This window comes from Bombina bombina, chromosome 4, assembly GCF_027579735.1.
Source record: "Bombina bombina isolate aBomBom1 chromosome 4, aBomBom1.pri, whole genome shotgun sequence".
Taxonomy (NCBI): domain Eukaryota; kingdom Metazoa; phylum Chordata; class Amphibia; order Anura; family Bombinatoridae; genus Bombina; species Bombina bombina.
In genome coordinates, this window is record NC_069502.1 from 472,432,178 (window position 1) to 472,447,868 (window position 15,691).

General features: G+C 35.1%; 1 protein-coding gene across 3 annotated transcripts in view; it reads left to right on the forward strand.

The window, feature by feature from the left end:
- MYOM2 (myomesin 2) overlaps positions 1 to 15,691 on the forward strand; it is a 302,384-nt gene that overhangs the window by 226,583 nt on the left and 60,110 nt on the right. For all 3 annotated transcript variants that reach the window (XM_053710368.1, XM_053710369.1, XM_053710370.1), the window contains 2 exons: positions 13,327 to 13,463; positions 15,239 to 15,383. In XM_053710368.1, the coding sequence (XP_053566343.1) occupies positions 13,327 to 13,463; positions 15,239 to 15,383 (282 nt within the window). The remainder of the gene's footprint in view (positions 1 to 13,326; positions 13,464 to 15,238; positions 15,384 to 15,691) is intronic.

Genomic DNA, 15,691 nt, shown 5'->3' on the forward strand with positions numbered 1-15,691 from the left:
TGTCGGTGATGTGGGGGAAAGGCAGTTTAGGGGTTAATAGGTTTATTTAGTGTCGGCGATGTGGGGGGGGCGACAGTTTCGGGGTAAAAAGGTTTAGGTAGTGTTGGCGATGTAGGGTGACGGAGGTTTAGGGGTTAATAGCTTTATTTAGTGTCTGTGATGTGGGTGGTGGCGGCGGCGGTTTTAGATAATCAGTGGCATATTAGTTATGTTAAGTTAAATCATTTATTCGGATCCGTTCGTTTTTTCGGATCCATTCTTTATTCATATGCATTATTCTATTCTAAACTTCAGAATAGAATAATGCATATGAATAAAAAAATGGATCAGAAGAAACGAACTGACCCAAAAAAATGATTTAACTTAATTAATTTGCCAAAACAATTTTTTTTTTAAACTTAACTAAACTAATTTGTTGAAACAAAATTATTTATTTAACTGATGAAAACGAAACTAAATGAATTTTTTTGCGTTGCACATGTCTAATTTAGAGCTTAAATTAGTCATTATTACCTCACCATTTATGCTAATAAAATGTTTGAGTGTAACTCAACAAATGAATAACAGAAAATATAAGATGAGAGAAATCAAAAGGCTCAGGTGGGGTAAACTTCGACATCGTCATTACTCAGGAAACAGAAGCGCAGGCAAGTACTTCTGACACCATGCATGAGATGCAGGACACAGCAAAGAAGGTACAACACTATTTTATTGCAGAGCATAGAAGTATACAGCTTGTACAACACATCTAACTTGGTAACTGCGACATAGATAATAACGGCTATAACCCACGCCCACATCCGGTGACGTCACCTCCCTCTCTCATCACAATGTATATATACACATATTAACACATAAATATATATATAAATCTAATCATATACATATATATATATATATATATATATATATATATATTTTAATTTGCTGCCATTGCTGTTTGTTATTTTTTGTAATGGGATTTTTTTTTAGATTAGGCATTTTTTATTTTTAATGGGCCGAAAAAGAGCTGAATTTCCTTTTAAGGACAATGCCCATACAAATGCTCTTTTCGGGGTAACGGGTAGATTAGATTTATTTTGTGGGTTTGGGAGGTGGGGGTTTGTAATGTTAGGGGGTGTTTGTTTTTATTTTTTGCAAAAGAGCTGTTAACTTTAGGGAAATGCCCTACAAAATGCCCTTTTAACAGCCCTTGGTAGTTTATTATAAATTAGGTTTTTTTAATTTGGGGTGTTTTTTTTTTTTTTTTTTAAACTAGGTATTAGAATAGGAATACTTTTTATTTTTTGGATAATTTCGTTTGTTAATTTTTGTAATGGTAGATTTTTTTATTTTTTGTAATTTTAGTGTTATTAGTGTAAGTTTAGGTTTTATTTTTATTTTACAGGTAAGTTTGTATTTATTTTAACTAGGTAGTTAGTAGATAGTTATATTGTAGCTAGCTTAGGTTTTATTTTTATTTCACAGGTAAGTTTGTATTTGTTTTTAAATAGGTAGTTAGTTAATAATTGTAACTTTAATTTAGGTCTATTTTAATTATGTTAAAGTTTAAGGGTTAATAGGTTTTGTTAGTGTCGGCGATGTCGGAACTGCGGTTTAGGGGTTAATAGGTTTAGTTAGTGTCAACAATGTCGGTGGAACTGTGGTTTAGGGGTTAATAGGTTTAGTTAGTGTTGCCGATGTTTGGGAATGGCGGTTTAGGGGTTAATAGGTTTATTTATTTAGTGTTTTAGTTAGTATCAGCGATGTCAGGGAACTGCGGTTTAGGGGTTAATAGAATTAGTTATTGTCTGGGAACTGCGGTTTGTCTGGGAACTGCAGTTCAGGCTGGGGTTAATAGCATTAGTTAGTGTCGCCGATGTGGGGGAACGGCGGTTTAGGGGTTAATAGGTTTATTTAGTGTCGGCGATGTGGGGGGGGGGGCGACGGTTTAGCGGTAAAAATGTTTAGGTAGTGTTGGCGATGTGGGGGGGGCGGTGGTTTAGGGGTTAATAGCTTTATTTAGTGTCGGCAATGTGGGTGGTGGCGGCGGCGGTTTTAGATAATCAGCGGCATATTAGTTATGTTAAGTTAAATCATTTATTCGGATCTGTTCTTTTTTTCAGATCCATTCTTTATTCATATGCATTATTCTATTCTAAACTTCAGAATAGAATAATACATAAGAATAAAAAAATGGATCCGAAGAAACGAACGGACCCAAAAAAAACGATTTAACTTAATTAATTTGCCAAAACAATTTTTTTTTTTTTTAAACTTAACTAAACTAATTTGTTGAAACAAAATTATTTATTTAACTGATGAATATGAAACTAAATGGAATTTTTAGCGTTGCACATGTCTAATTTAGAGCTTAAATTAGTCATTATTACCTCACCATTTATGCTAATAAAATGTTTGAGTGTAACTCAACAAATGAATAGCAGAAAATATAAGATACAGACCATAATTGGCAGACAGATGCATCAGGTAAAAAATAAAGTCATGAAGAGATAGTTTGTAAAATAAAATATGGAAGAAGAATGTAGAGAAAAAAAAATAGAAAAGTTGATTAAAACATAATCAAATAATACACTGAAGAGGGGAAGCACAAATGAATGATCAATAACCCTCTGTTTTTGTCCTTAAGTCATTTATAAGTTTAGAATTATTGCCTGTTTACAATTGTTCATAAATATTAAAGATATTGGATTTTGCTTCTCTTTTGCTGGAGTCAGCATATTGAAGGCAAATGTCCACTAAATGGAATAAACACAGCATAACATGGAATTGGGTGAAGAGTATCAATCATTCAGAATCTTTGATCACCATTATTGACATAGCTTTTTAAAACAAATATATTATAATATGAAACAATGCTAATGATTCATGAGATAGAAAATACAACATAGCATTTAAATTTAGTAATAGTGCTATTTGAGTTTTATTTGAAAGAATTAAAATTTTTATCACAGCATATGGTTTATGCCTTTAGTTAGTATGGAGTGTATAATACATTTTTCAGACTCTCAAAACGTTAGAGTTTTCAAAAATTCTTCATATAGTAATAAAATAATTTTCAGAATGACAGTACATCCCACTGATCACTGTCTATCGGCTGATTAGTTTTTCATGGGTTTTCAGCCTGAAAAGGGCACATTTTGTTGTGATGCATCACAATATCTGGTTTTTGGCTGATTCTCGGCATATCAAGTGCTTTTTTCGGTTCACCAATAAAAGCCCTATTTTTAACATGGAGCTGAAATTTTCTTGGCATTCACAATCCATATTCCTGATTTCTTTCATGTAATTAGCAAGAGTCCATGAGCTAGTGACGTATGGGATATACATTCCTACCAGGAGGGGCAAAGTTTCCCAAACCTTAAATGCCTATAAATACACCCCTCACCACACCCACAATTCAGTTTTACAAACTTTGCCTCCGATGGAGGTGGTGAAGTAAGTTTGTGCTAGATTCTACGTTGATATGCGCTCCGCAGCAAGTTGGAGCCCGGTTTTCCTCTCAGCGTGCAGTGAATGTCAGAGGGATGTGAGGAGAGTATTGCCTATTTGAATGCAGTGATCTCCTTCTACGGGGTCTATTTCATAGGTTCTCTGTTATCGGTCGTAGAGATTGATCTCTTACCTCCCTTTTCAGATCGACGATATACTCTTATATATACCATTACCTCTGCTGATTCTCGTTTCAGTACTGGTTTGGCTTTCTACAAACATGTAGATGAGTGTCCTGGGGTAAGTAAATCTTATTTTCTGTGACACTCTAAGCTATGGTTGGGCACTTTGTTTATAAAGTTCTAAATATATGTATTCAAACATTTATTTGCCTTGACTCAGAATGTTCAACTTTCCTTATTTTTCAGACAGTCAGTTTCATATTTGGGATAATGCATTTGAATTAATCATTTTTTTCTTACCTTCTAAAAATTTGACTCTTTTTTTCCCTGTGGGCTGTTAGGCTCGCGGGGGCTGAAAATGCTTCATTTTATTGCGTCATTCTTGGCGCAGACTTTTTTGGCGCAAAAATTCTTTTTCGTTTCCGGCGTCATACATGTCGCCGGAAGTTGCGTCATTTTTTGACGTTATTTTGCGCCAAAAATGTCGGCGTTCCGGATGTGGCGTCATTTTTGGCGCCAAAAGCATTTTAGGCGCCAAATAATGTGGGCGTCTGATTTGGCGCTAAAAAATATGGGCGTCGCTTTTGTCTCCACATTATTTTAGTCTCATTTTTTTCATTGCTTCTGGTTGCTAGAAGCTTGTTCTTTGGCATTTTTTTCCCATTCCTGAAACTGTCATTTAAGGAATTTGATCAATTTTGCTTTATATGTTGTTTTTTTTTTTTTTTTTTGTCTTACATATTGCAAGATGTCTCACGTTGCATCTGAGTCAGAAGATACTCCAGGAAAATCGCTGTCTAGTGCTGGAGCTACCAAGCTAAGTGTATCTGCTATAATTTTTGGTATCTGTTTCTCCAGCTGTTGTTTGTATTGCATGTCATGACAAACTTATTAATGCAGATAAAATTTCCTTTAGTACTGTTACATTACCTGTTGCTGTTCCGTCAACATCTAATTTTCAGAGTGTTCCTGATAAACATAAGAGATTTTATTTTTTAAATCCATTAAGAAGGCTATGTCTGTTATTTCTCCTTCTAGTTTACATAAAAGTCTTTTAAAACTTCTCTTTTTTCAGATGAATTTTTAAATGATCATCATTCTGATACTGATAAATCTTTGTATTTGTTCAAGATGGAATTTATTCGTTCTTTATTTAAAGAAGTATTAATTGCATTAGAAATAGAGGATTCTGGTCCTCTTGATACTAAATCTAAACGTTTAAATAAGGTTTTTAAATCTCCTGTAGGTATTCCAGAAGTGTTTAATCTCCCTGATGCTATTTCTGAAGTAATTTCCAGGGAATGGAATAATTTGGGTAATTTTTTTACTCCTTCTAAACGTTTAAGCAATTATATCCTGTGCCATCTGACAGATTAGAGTTTTTTTGGGACAAAATCCCTAAGGTTATGGGGCTGTCTCTACTCCTGCTTAATGTACTACTATTCCTACGGTAGATAGTACTTTATTTAAGGAAAATTGAATCCTTTCTAAGAAAAGCTTACTTATGTTCAGGTAATCTTCTTAGACCTGCTATATTTTTAGCGGATGTTGCTGCAGCTTCAACTTTTTGGTTAGAAGCTTTAGCGCAACAAGTAACAGATCATAATTTTATAGCATTATTATTATTCTATAACATGCTAATAATTTTATTGGTGATACCATCTTTTGATATCATTAGAGTTGATGTCAGGTATATGTCTCTAGCTATTTTAGCTAGAAAAGCTTTATGGATTAAACTTGGAATGCTGATATGTCTTCTAAGTCAACTTTGCTTTCCCTTTCTTTCCAGGGTATTAAATTATTATCTCAATTGTTTCTGGAAGGAAGGGAACTTTTTTACCAAAGGATAAAAAACCTAAGGTAAATTTAGGTCTAATAATCTTTTTCGTTCCTTTCCTCTCATCAAGGAACAAAAGCCTGATCCTTTATCCTCAGGAGCGGTATCAGTTTGGAAACTATTTCCAGTTTGGAATATATCCAAGCCTTATAGAAATCTATAGCCAGCTCCTAAGTACCCATGAAGGTGCGGCCCTTATTCCAGCTCAGCTGGTATGGGGCAGATTACGTTTTCTTCAAAGAAATTTGGATCAATTCCGTTCTCAATCTCTGGTTTCAGAACATTGTTTCAGAAAGGTACAGAATTGGCTTCAGTTAAGGCCTCCTGCTAAGAGATTTTTTTCTTTCCCGTGTCCCAGTTAACACAGCAAAGGCTCAGCATTTCTGAAATGTGTTTCAGATCTAGAGTTGGTTGGAGTAATTATGCCAGTTCCAGTTCTGGAACAGGGGCTGGGGTTTTATTTTATCTCTTCATTGTACCAAAGAAGGTCAATTCCTTCAGACCAGTTCCGGATCTATTAATATTGAATCGTTATGTAAGGATACCAACATTCAAGATGGTTACTGTAGGACTATCCTGCTTTTTGTTTAGCAAGGGCATTATATGTCTACAATAGATTTACAGGATGTGTATCTGCATATTCCGATTCATCCAGATCACTTTTAGTGTCTGAGATTCTCTTTTTAGACAAGCATTACCAGTTTTTTTGGCTCTACCGTTTGGCCTAGCCTCAGTTCCAAGAATTTTTTTCAAAGGTTCTCGGTGCCCTTCTTTCTGTAATCAGAGAACAGGGTTTTGGTATTTCCTTATTTGGATGATATCTTGGTATTTGCTCAGTCTTCTCATTTTCGAAGAATCTCATACGAATCGACTTGTGTTGTTTCTTCAAGTTCATGGTTGGAGGTTCAATTTACCAATCAGTTCATTGATTCCTCAGACAAGGGTAACCTTTTTAGGTTTCTAGATAGATTCCGTGTCTATGACTCTGTCCTTGTCAGACAAGAGAAGTTTAACATTGATATCAGCTTGTCAAAACCTTCAATCACAATCATTCCCTTTGGTAGCCTTATGCATGGAAATTTTAGGTCTTAGGACTGGCGCATCAGATGCGATCTCCTTTGCTCGTTTTCACATGTGACCTCTTCAGCTCTGTATGCTGAACCAATGGTGCAGGGATTACTCAAAGATATCTCAATTAATATCTTTAAACCGATTATACGACACTCTCTGACATGGTGGACAGATCACCATCGTTTAGTTCAGGGGGCTTCTTGTTCTTCCGACCTGGACTATAATCTCAACAGATGCAAGTCTTACAGGTTGGGGAGCTGTGTGGGGGTATCTGACGGCACAAGGGGTTTGGGAATCTCAGGAGGTGAGATTTCCGATCAATATTTTGAAACTCCGTGCAATTTTCAGAGCTTTTCAGTCTTGGCCTCTTCTGAAGAGAGAGTTGTTCATTTGTTTTCAGATAGACAATGTCACAACTGTGGCATACATCAATCATCAAGGAGGGACTTACAGTCCTCTGGTTATGAAAGAAGTATCTCGAATTTTGGTTTGGGCGGAATCCAGCTCCTGTCTAATCTCTGCGGTTCATATCCCAGGTATGGACAATAGGAAAGCGGATTATCTCAGTCGCCAAACGTTGCACCTGGGCGAATGGTCTCTTCACCCAGAGGTATTTCCTCAGATTGTTCAAATGTGGGAACTCTCAGAAATAGATCTGATGGCTTCTCATCTAAACAAGAAACTTCCCTGGTATCTGTCTGGATCCTGGGATCCTCGGGCGGAGGCAGTGGATGCATTATTTCTTCCTTACAAGTGTCATCCTGCCTATATCTTTCCGCCTCTAGTTCTTCTTCCAAGGGTATTCTCCAATATTCTAAAGGAATGCTCGTTTGTCCTGCTGGTAGCTCCAGCATGGCCTCACAGGTTTTGGTATACGGATCTTGTCCGGATGGCCTCTTGCCAGCTGTGGACTCTTCCGTTAGGACCAGTCTTTCTGTCTCAAAACCTTAATTTTATGGTATGGAGTTTGAACGCTTGATTCTTGGTCAAAGAGGTTTCTCTGACTCTGTGATTGATACTATGTGACAGGCTCGTAAATTTGTATCTAGTGAGATATATTATAGAGTCTGGAAGACTTATATTTCTTAGTGTCTTTCTCATCTTTTTTCTTGGCATTCTTTTTGAATACCGAGAATTTTACAGTTTCTTCAGGATGGTTTAGATAAAGGTTTGTCCGCAAGTTCCTTGAAAGACAAATCTCTTCTCTTTCTGTTCTTTTTCACAGAAGGTTTGCTAATCTTCCTGATATTTATTGTTTTGTACAACCTTTGGTTCGTATAAAACCTGTCATTTAAGTCAATTTCTCCTCTTTGGAGTTTGAATTTGGTTCTGGGGGCTCTTCAAGCTCCTCCTTTTGAACCCATGCATTCGTTGGTCGTTATATTACTTTCTTGGAAAGTTTTGTTTCTTTTGGCCATCTCTTCTGCCAGAAGAGTCTCTGAATTATCTACTCTTTTTTGTGAGTCTCCTTTTCTGATTTTGCATCAGGATAAGGCGGTGCTGCAAACTTCTTTTGAATTTTTTACCTAAGGTTGTGAATTCTAACAACATTAGTAGAGAAATTGTGGTTCCTTCATTATGTCCTGATCCTATGAATTCTAAGGAGAAATCATTGCATTCTTTGGATGCTGTTAGAGCTTTGTAATATTATGTTGAAGCTACTAAGTCTTTCCGAAAGACTTCTAGTCTATTTGTCATCTTTTCCGGTTCTAGAAAAGTTCAGAAAGCTTCTGCCATTTCTTTGGCATCTTGGTTGAAATCTTTATTTCATCATGCCTATGTTGAGTCGGGTAACACTCCGCCTCAAAGGATTACAGCTCATTCTACTAGGTCAGTTTCTACTTCCTGGGCGTTTAGGAATGAAGCTTCGGTTGATCAGATTTGCAAAGCAGCAACGTGGTCCTCTTTGCATAATTTTACTATATTCTACCATTTTGATGTGTTTTCTTCTTTTGAAGCAGTTTTTGGTAGAAACGTACTTCAGGCAGTGTTTTCAGTTTGAATCTTCTGCTTATGTTTTTTCATTAAAATTTTATTCTGGGTGTGGATTATTTTCAGCAGGAATTGGCTGTCTTTATTTTATCCCTCCCTCTCTAGTGACTCTTGCGTGGAAAGATCCACATCTTGGGTAATCATTATCCCATACGTCACTAGCTCATGGACTCTTGCTAATTACATGAAAGAAAACATAATTTATGTAAGAACTTACCTGATAAATTCATTTCTTTCATATTAGCAAGAGTCCATGAGGCCCGCCCTTTTTTGTGGTGGTTTTGATTTTTTTGTATAAAGCACAATTATTCCAATTCCTTATTTTATATGCTTTCGCACTTTTTTCTTATCACCCCACTTCTTGGCTATTCGTTAAACTGAATTGTGGGTGTGGTGAGGGGTGTATTTATAGGCATTTAAGGTTTGGGAAACTTTGCCCCTCCTTTTTAACAGGTTTTTGAGAGCATTTTACACTTACTGAATTTGACACCTAAAGGCACTTCGCAAAACCCCAAACTGGCCTTTTTGACATTTTTGCAAGTACTCCAAGGCAATTTGTAACAATTCTATTATATTGGACATGTGCAAGACTCCCTGAAATGGCCACAGGTGTCATTTTAGAGGTGTATTTGAATACATGATCTAGATACATTACAGCCCTTTTCATCCTGTTGTATAGTCAGTGGACAGGGCACACATTTACATATGTGTAACAAAACAAATGCACATCTCTAACAGCTAAGGAGAATTTTAGGAAAAGTGATATTAGGACCCCATCATCTTGAAATCGTGTGTAGCAATCTCTTATCTCTTATATACATATATATTTACTGGTAACACACAGTTCCCCTAGACCGCAATGTAAAAGCACACCCCACTCCCGCCAACTTTAGCCTATGAATACTGCCTGGATCAGTTATTTTATTAAAAAATAAATATGCTGCTATCTTTATTTTTTAATAAATTAAACTACACTGAATTTTGGGCACATTTAAAAAAATTAACCAGAGATCTGATCTCTGGTTAATTTTATAGGCGCTAATTGCTACTGCAAGCTTGTGGTAGCAATAACCAGGCACTTGTGATGGCTGATTAATTATCATATGCCTGCAAAGCTATTGTCTATTTTATTTGTTGCATTATACAGTTACAAAAATGAAAAACAAAATCAAAATTAAACACAAAAAAACCCCAACATAAGTTAACATATAAAGCCTTAAACTGCTAATAGTACACTACCTGAGATATGCAATTGTACATTTCTCTATTTCTGCTAACTTAGAACAGATTTCCTTTAATGAGATACCTTATTCTTTGCTGCAGTTAAAAAGGTGGTGGAGAGGAATTATATAAATAATTAACATGGAAGTCTTGGTGCAGAGTTTAAGATCACTGGCACAGTGCACTCTTTACCACTGCTACCATTTGTGCAGTGGGTCTGACTATACAAATAAATATATAAACCTGTGTAAAGGGTCAGTCAATACTCCCAGCTGCCTTCTCCAATGTCTTGGATAAATATACACACATAGTATAGAGGAGGTGGCCTCATGCAAAAATGTCTGCCTTCCAGGAAGCTCAATCCCCACCACTGTAAAATCTATGCTAAGAATTAGAATCCAGAATTGCAGAATCAAAAAACTAAGAGGGAAATAGTGAACTACAAATCGCAGAATGCTATATAATTCCCAGAATGCTATGTTTCTTCCTCTAAAATGGAGTTACAATAAGGAACATTAAAAGAAACAATGAACATTCAGTTGTCTTTTTTTCTGTACTCTAGATGGAGAGGAAAATCCAAGGGAAATGCCCCCCTCCCCCCCCCCGTGGGCGACCAAGAGTATAATTATTATACCTATATACAAATGGCATTTATATTGTTTAGCAGCGATCAGAATGGATTTGGATTACAATAGGTTAATCTCACACAAATAAGTATTTCCCTTACACACTCCCCTGGGACATTGTATATGTCAGCTTTGGTTGAATTCTCAGTTTCTATGTCATTTTCGAGAACTTTTCTATTGGGCTTTTAGCAGCTGAATCAAGTTTGGATTGTGATCGCCTGGAAATGCTCTTTCTTTATCTGAAAAAATTGTGATCAACCCCTTTATTAGTAGTCTTTTCCTTAAATAAACCTCCTTCTGTAAAGATGTGCTTGCACAAATTACTCCTGAAACTACTACCCTCCAACTTGAGATCATAACCTCTTGTTCCGCCGTTGCTCAAAATGTTCCACTTTGTTCTTTTAAAGTTGTCACAAACTACAGACAATTAATTCCCAGTACATTTATGTTGTATATTCTTATACCAGTATCTCCAGATCTCAAAAGGGTATCCAAAGACACAACTGCATTGTATGTTAGTCATACAAAATATTTTAGCCACCAGTAAACATAGACATGGATAAATATATATATTGATCTGCCTTTTTAGAAACCTGTGCATTAGAATTAAGAAACACTTTTATACTAAGATGTTTCAGGTTAAATCAAATCAGGATATACTGATAATTTAATGAGCTTCTAACCTTAAAAATGTGTATTATTGCAAACTGTTATACAGGCCTCCCCCATTAATGCTACAGTGCAACCTCCACCCCCACCCCTCTTGGGAGGTGATGTCTCACTGCAATTTATTTTTAAATTAAACACCCATAGACATCCACATGCACACATAAAGACACCTGCAGACATGTACATGCACAAACGCACACAGGAATACATATACATCATCATGAATACACAAGCACCCATAGACATCCACATTCATACACACACAGGCACCAATAAACACCACGGGCATAATTACAGGTATCTGCTGACAACCACATGTACACAAAAGCACACAAACCAAGAGAAGCACCCATAGACACCCAAATGCACACACAGACACCAATATATATCCTCATTAACACACACACATACACACACACACAAGCAGCCATATACATCCACATGTACTCATAGAGTCACCTACAGACACCCACATGTACATACACATGTAAGCTCTTAAAGGCATTTATTTGCATGAATACAATCACCTACAGAAATACACATTCAGGGGTAATTTTCAAAAAATATTCAGCACCACATAGAGATCATAGTTACTATTAATATGTTTTCAGCACCATAACTTAACATAGAGAGCAGGGTAATATAAATATTGTTTTCAGCACCATAACTTCATATAGAGAGCAGCAAAATATATATATATATAAATTTTATTTTTTTTCCAGTGGGTTAAATAAATATTTTTTCTTCTGCAGAAAGACTTGAAAAAAAATATGGGTAAAATGATTAATTTAAGAAATACTTACCCCATTGGCTTTACCACACATTACTTTGTTATTGGCTGTATACATTCCTGTTGCAGCTTTTCCCGCATTCTGACAAGTGTTGCAAAAGAAGAAGAAAGTTATGGCCCGTTCTGCTGTAGGGGGAGGGGGGCACGGGAGGGTCTCTAGAGGAATAGCACTTTTGTTATGAAGTTAGGATGCACAGGACAGTACAAATTAAACAGGTATTTATTTAGTTTTAATGCTACATATGAGAACCAGCCCTATCTCAATGTTTCCATGGTGCCTCAGATTGCTTCCCTATTTACCTGCTCCTTAAAATGTTAGTTTGATCTCTTAATTCACTATGTGTGATTTCTTTAACTGTTAACCTCTTGCACTACTCTATTTAGAGGTGTTGAGGAGGCACAGTATAAACTAGTCATAGTATAGGCTTATGACAGAGTACTGGCTTTCTGCTAATGTTAGGTTAGTTCCAAGATAGCTGACAGTTAATTGAGCAAAACTGAGAGCTTGCTACAACAGTTTTATGTGTTGTTGTTGCTCAATTAAAGGGACAGTCTACAAAAGAATTGTTATTGCTTTAAAAGATAGATAATCCCTTTATTACTAATTCCCCAGTTTTGCATAACCACCACAGTTATATTAATATACTTTTTCATATATGATTACCTTGTATCTAAGCATCTTTTTACAGCCCCCTGATCACATGACCTTTTTATTAATTATCTATTGACTTGCATTTAAGCCAATTAGCGCTGTGTGGTGCTGACTCTTAAATAACTCCATGGGCGTGAACACAATGTTTTCTATATGGCCCACATGCACAGTCTCCTGTTGTCAAAAGCAAATAAAAAAAGCATGTGATGAAAGGCTGTCTGTTGTGGTTTAGAAACAGGCAGAAATTTAGTGGTTTAAATGTTATAAAGTATATTAATATAACAATGTTGGTTGTGCAAAGCTGGGGAATGGGTAGTAAAGGCATTGTGGAATCTGTTGGCGCTCTACAAATACCTAATAATAATAATCGTCTATCTTTTTAATTAATACCAATTTTAGTGTTGACTGTCCCTTTAAAGCATTACATGCAAATCTTTCGGAAGCTAAAATGATGCAGACACTGACTTTGTCGAAAGATCTACAGATATAAACCTTTACTTTTAATCATCTGGAAGCATATACTAAAATCACAGCCATAACAATCAATCCAATACAGTTGTTGCAGAAGAACATCTCATACTGGATATAGTATGTGGTTCATTACTTGGGCTGAGAAACGTAATGGTCATTTGTCTAAATACTTATTCAATTAAAAACCATGCATTTTAACTCAGTTATTTTATTGCTATTCACACTTTATATGTGTTGCAGCCGCAAAACCATTTATAACACAAATTTAGCATTTTCAATTTTTTGATTAAAACACTAATAATCATATTCACATTGTGTACTGCAAAACAAAAGCAAACATAAAGCTGTTTTTAAATATTGTATACTTTGTTTTTTACCTTTAGCTATACCCTTGAAATCAGAATTAGCCTATGAGATACTAGAAAGAGGAAAGGTTCGTTTCTGGCTTGAAGCTCAGAATTTGTCTGCTGAAACAAATTACAGATTTGTTGTGAATGATATGGAAGTTAAGAATAGTGAGGTATGTATTCTTAATTTTCCTTCTTGAATAATATTTAAAAAAAAAATTTGTGTATCTAAAGGCTGTACTAGTGTAAAAGTCTTATACATTACATTGCATCTTGGATGCCTAAGAAACAATAGTCTCTTAAGATGTGTAAAGCATCTATGGTGTTGGATATATTGCTTTCATCCCAATGAAATGTAAAATAAAAAAGAAATATTGCAATGTGGTAAATAATGCTAGATCGACACATTCCCTTGTGCCTCCACAGTATAAACTGTTGCTATACATCAATATTGTAATATTTATCTTAGTCTGTGAGAGGGATGTAGTTATTTGACTATCTATTGATATAATAAGCAGTAGCTCAATATTGATTTGTTACATAATTTCCAATTGTGTTATTGCTTTCCCTTAAGGAACAGACCTAATTATATTTTAATTTTCTCTCAAGAAATATATCTTATATTACAAATACTCAGTGTAAAATTAAGCAGTTTTGATATCTAAAATGAGTTGTTTTGTGTTCTGCAATGCAGAACAAACAGTACAGCTAAGTAGTGTTCCTTTTCAATTTAATGTGTGCTCACCATAAATAATTTCATTCTACTTAAAAAAAAAATCTTATGGTATCATAAGTTAAAATGTTATATTGTACGTACAAAAGCGGTCTGTAAATTTTATATTGTGAAATCTTATATCTAGAATGCAGGTTTGCTTCTTTACCAATTAGTGAACTTTATAAAAGCTAAGCTTGGATTTGACACACACCCCCGTCCCTAAAAATGCTTAATCGCATCAAACATTACATCGTCCTACATTAACTAGCACAATAAAACTTATTCCTGAAACAAATATCTTGCTAAAAAAAGTTGTTAAATAAAATATGAATAATTCATAATTATTTTAATCATCCCGTTTCACCCCAACAGAATAGTTTGCTTTAAGCAGTGCATTAGAATAGCTCTGGTGATGAGGCACTATCAGGAACAAACAGCCAGCTCAATAACTTGTTAGCTTGTTTTTTTCAGAGCGTAGAACTTTCCTGTAATAAACCTAGATCCTTTCCTGTAGTAAGCCTAGACCCTTGTTTTGCTTTTTTCTATATAAATGCTTTATTGCAAAAAATCCTGTGTTTGTGCCAGAGGTGGCCTCTCAATACTGGAGCCAAGCGTGGGGTTTGCCAGGATTCTATTGGGGAATACATTAACATGGTCAAAATATGATTACTTCTGCTTTTAGTGCACGTTGGGTTAGCACTCGTACATATACCTTTTACTTTCAACTTGTAATATGCGTGCAAGAAGCTTACTTCTAGTGAAGTTAACGCACAAGTGGGGGCACTAAATAGCACACTACTTGTAAACTAGCCCTTAATTGAAAAGAATATATAGAGAAATATTTTAAAGAATTCACATTTCATCAATAAATGTCTTAGATCATATCAGTTCAATAAGAGAACATTTATATTATTTAAGGGAGCTGGTGAGCAAATTGAAGGGCGACTGTGAGATGTAATCATCTGAGAACTTTCTTTTATTTAATTATGTCAAATATTATTTTCTCAGCATTACAGTAATTGATCCTGCTGATTCATTATACTTACAAAATCACTGTTGGAATAATCTTATTGTAGGACAAATATTGAAATGGCTTCAAAATTGCTTGTAGGTCCAAGTCTTTATCTTTTATAATAATTCCTAATCATTTTTAAGAAAATACAATATGAGAATATAATGATACTACTAGTTCACTGTATGCTTGCTGTAATTATTATATTTTCTATTTTTTAGAGCCACAGGATTAATTTTGATAAATCCACTGGCGTTATTGAAATGGTGATGGACAGGTTTACTATTGAAAATGAGGGAACTTACACTGTACAGATTCAAGATGGAAAAGCCAAGAATCAATCTTCATTAGTTATTATTGGAGATGGTAAGTCTACTTTGATTATATATTTAGCCAATATTCATTAATGTTAATGCTTTATTGAAGGAATATATGTAATAGTTGTATTTATCTTTTAATCAACTAATATATAGTAGGGTGAAAACATTTTTATAGAACATATGAATTAATCTAAGTAGCAACTGTAGCTTTCAAAATAAAGCTGATGTTATTAAATATGTTATATCACAACTTATAATTACTCAATCTATTTTTTAAGGCTGTGTTACTCAAGACATTATTTCATTAACTAGCAATAATAGAAACATGTTACAATTGAATAGAATGCACTACTG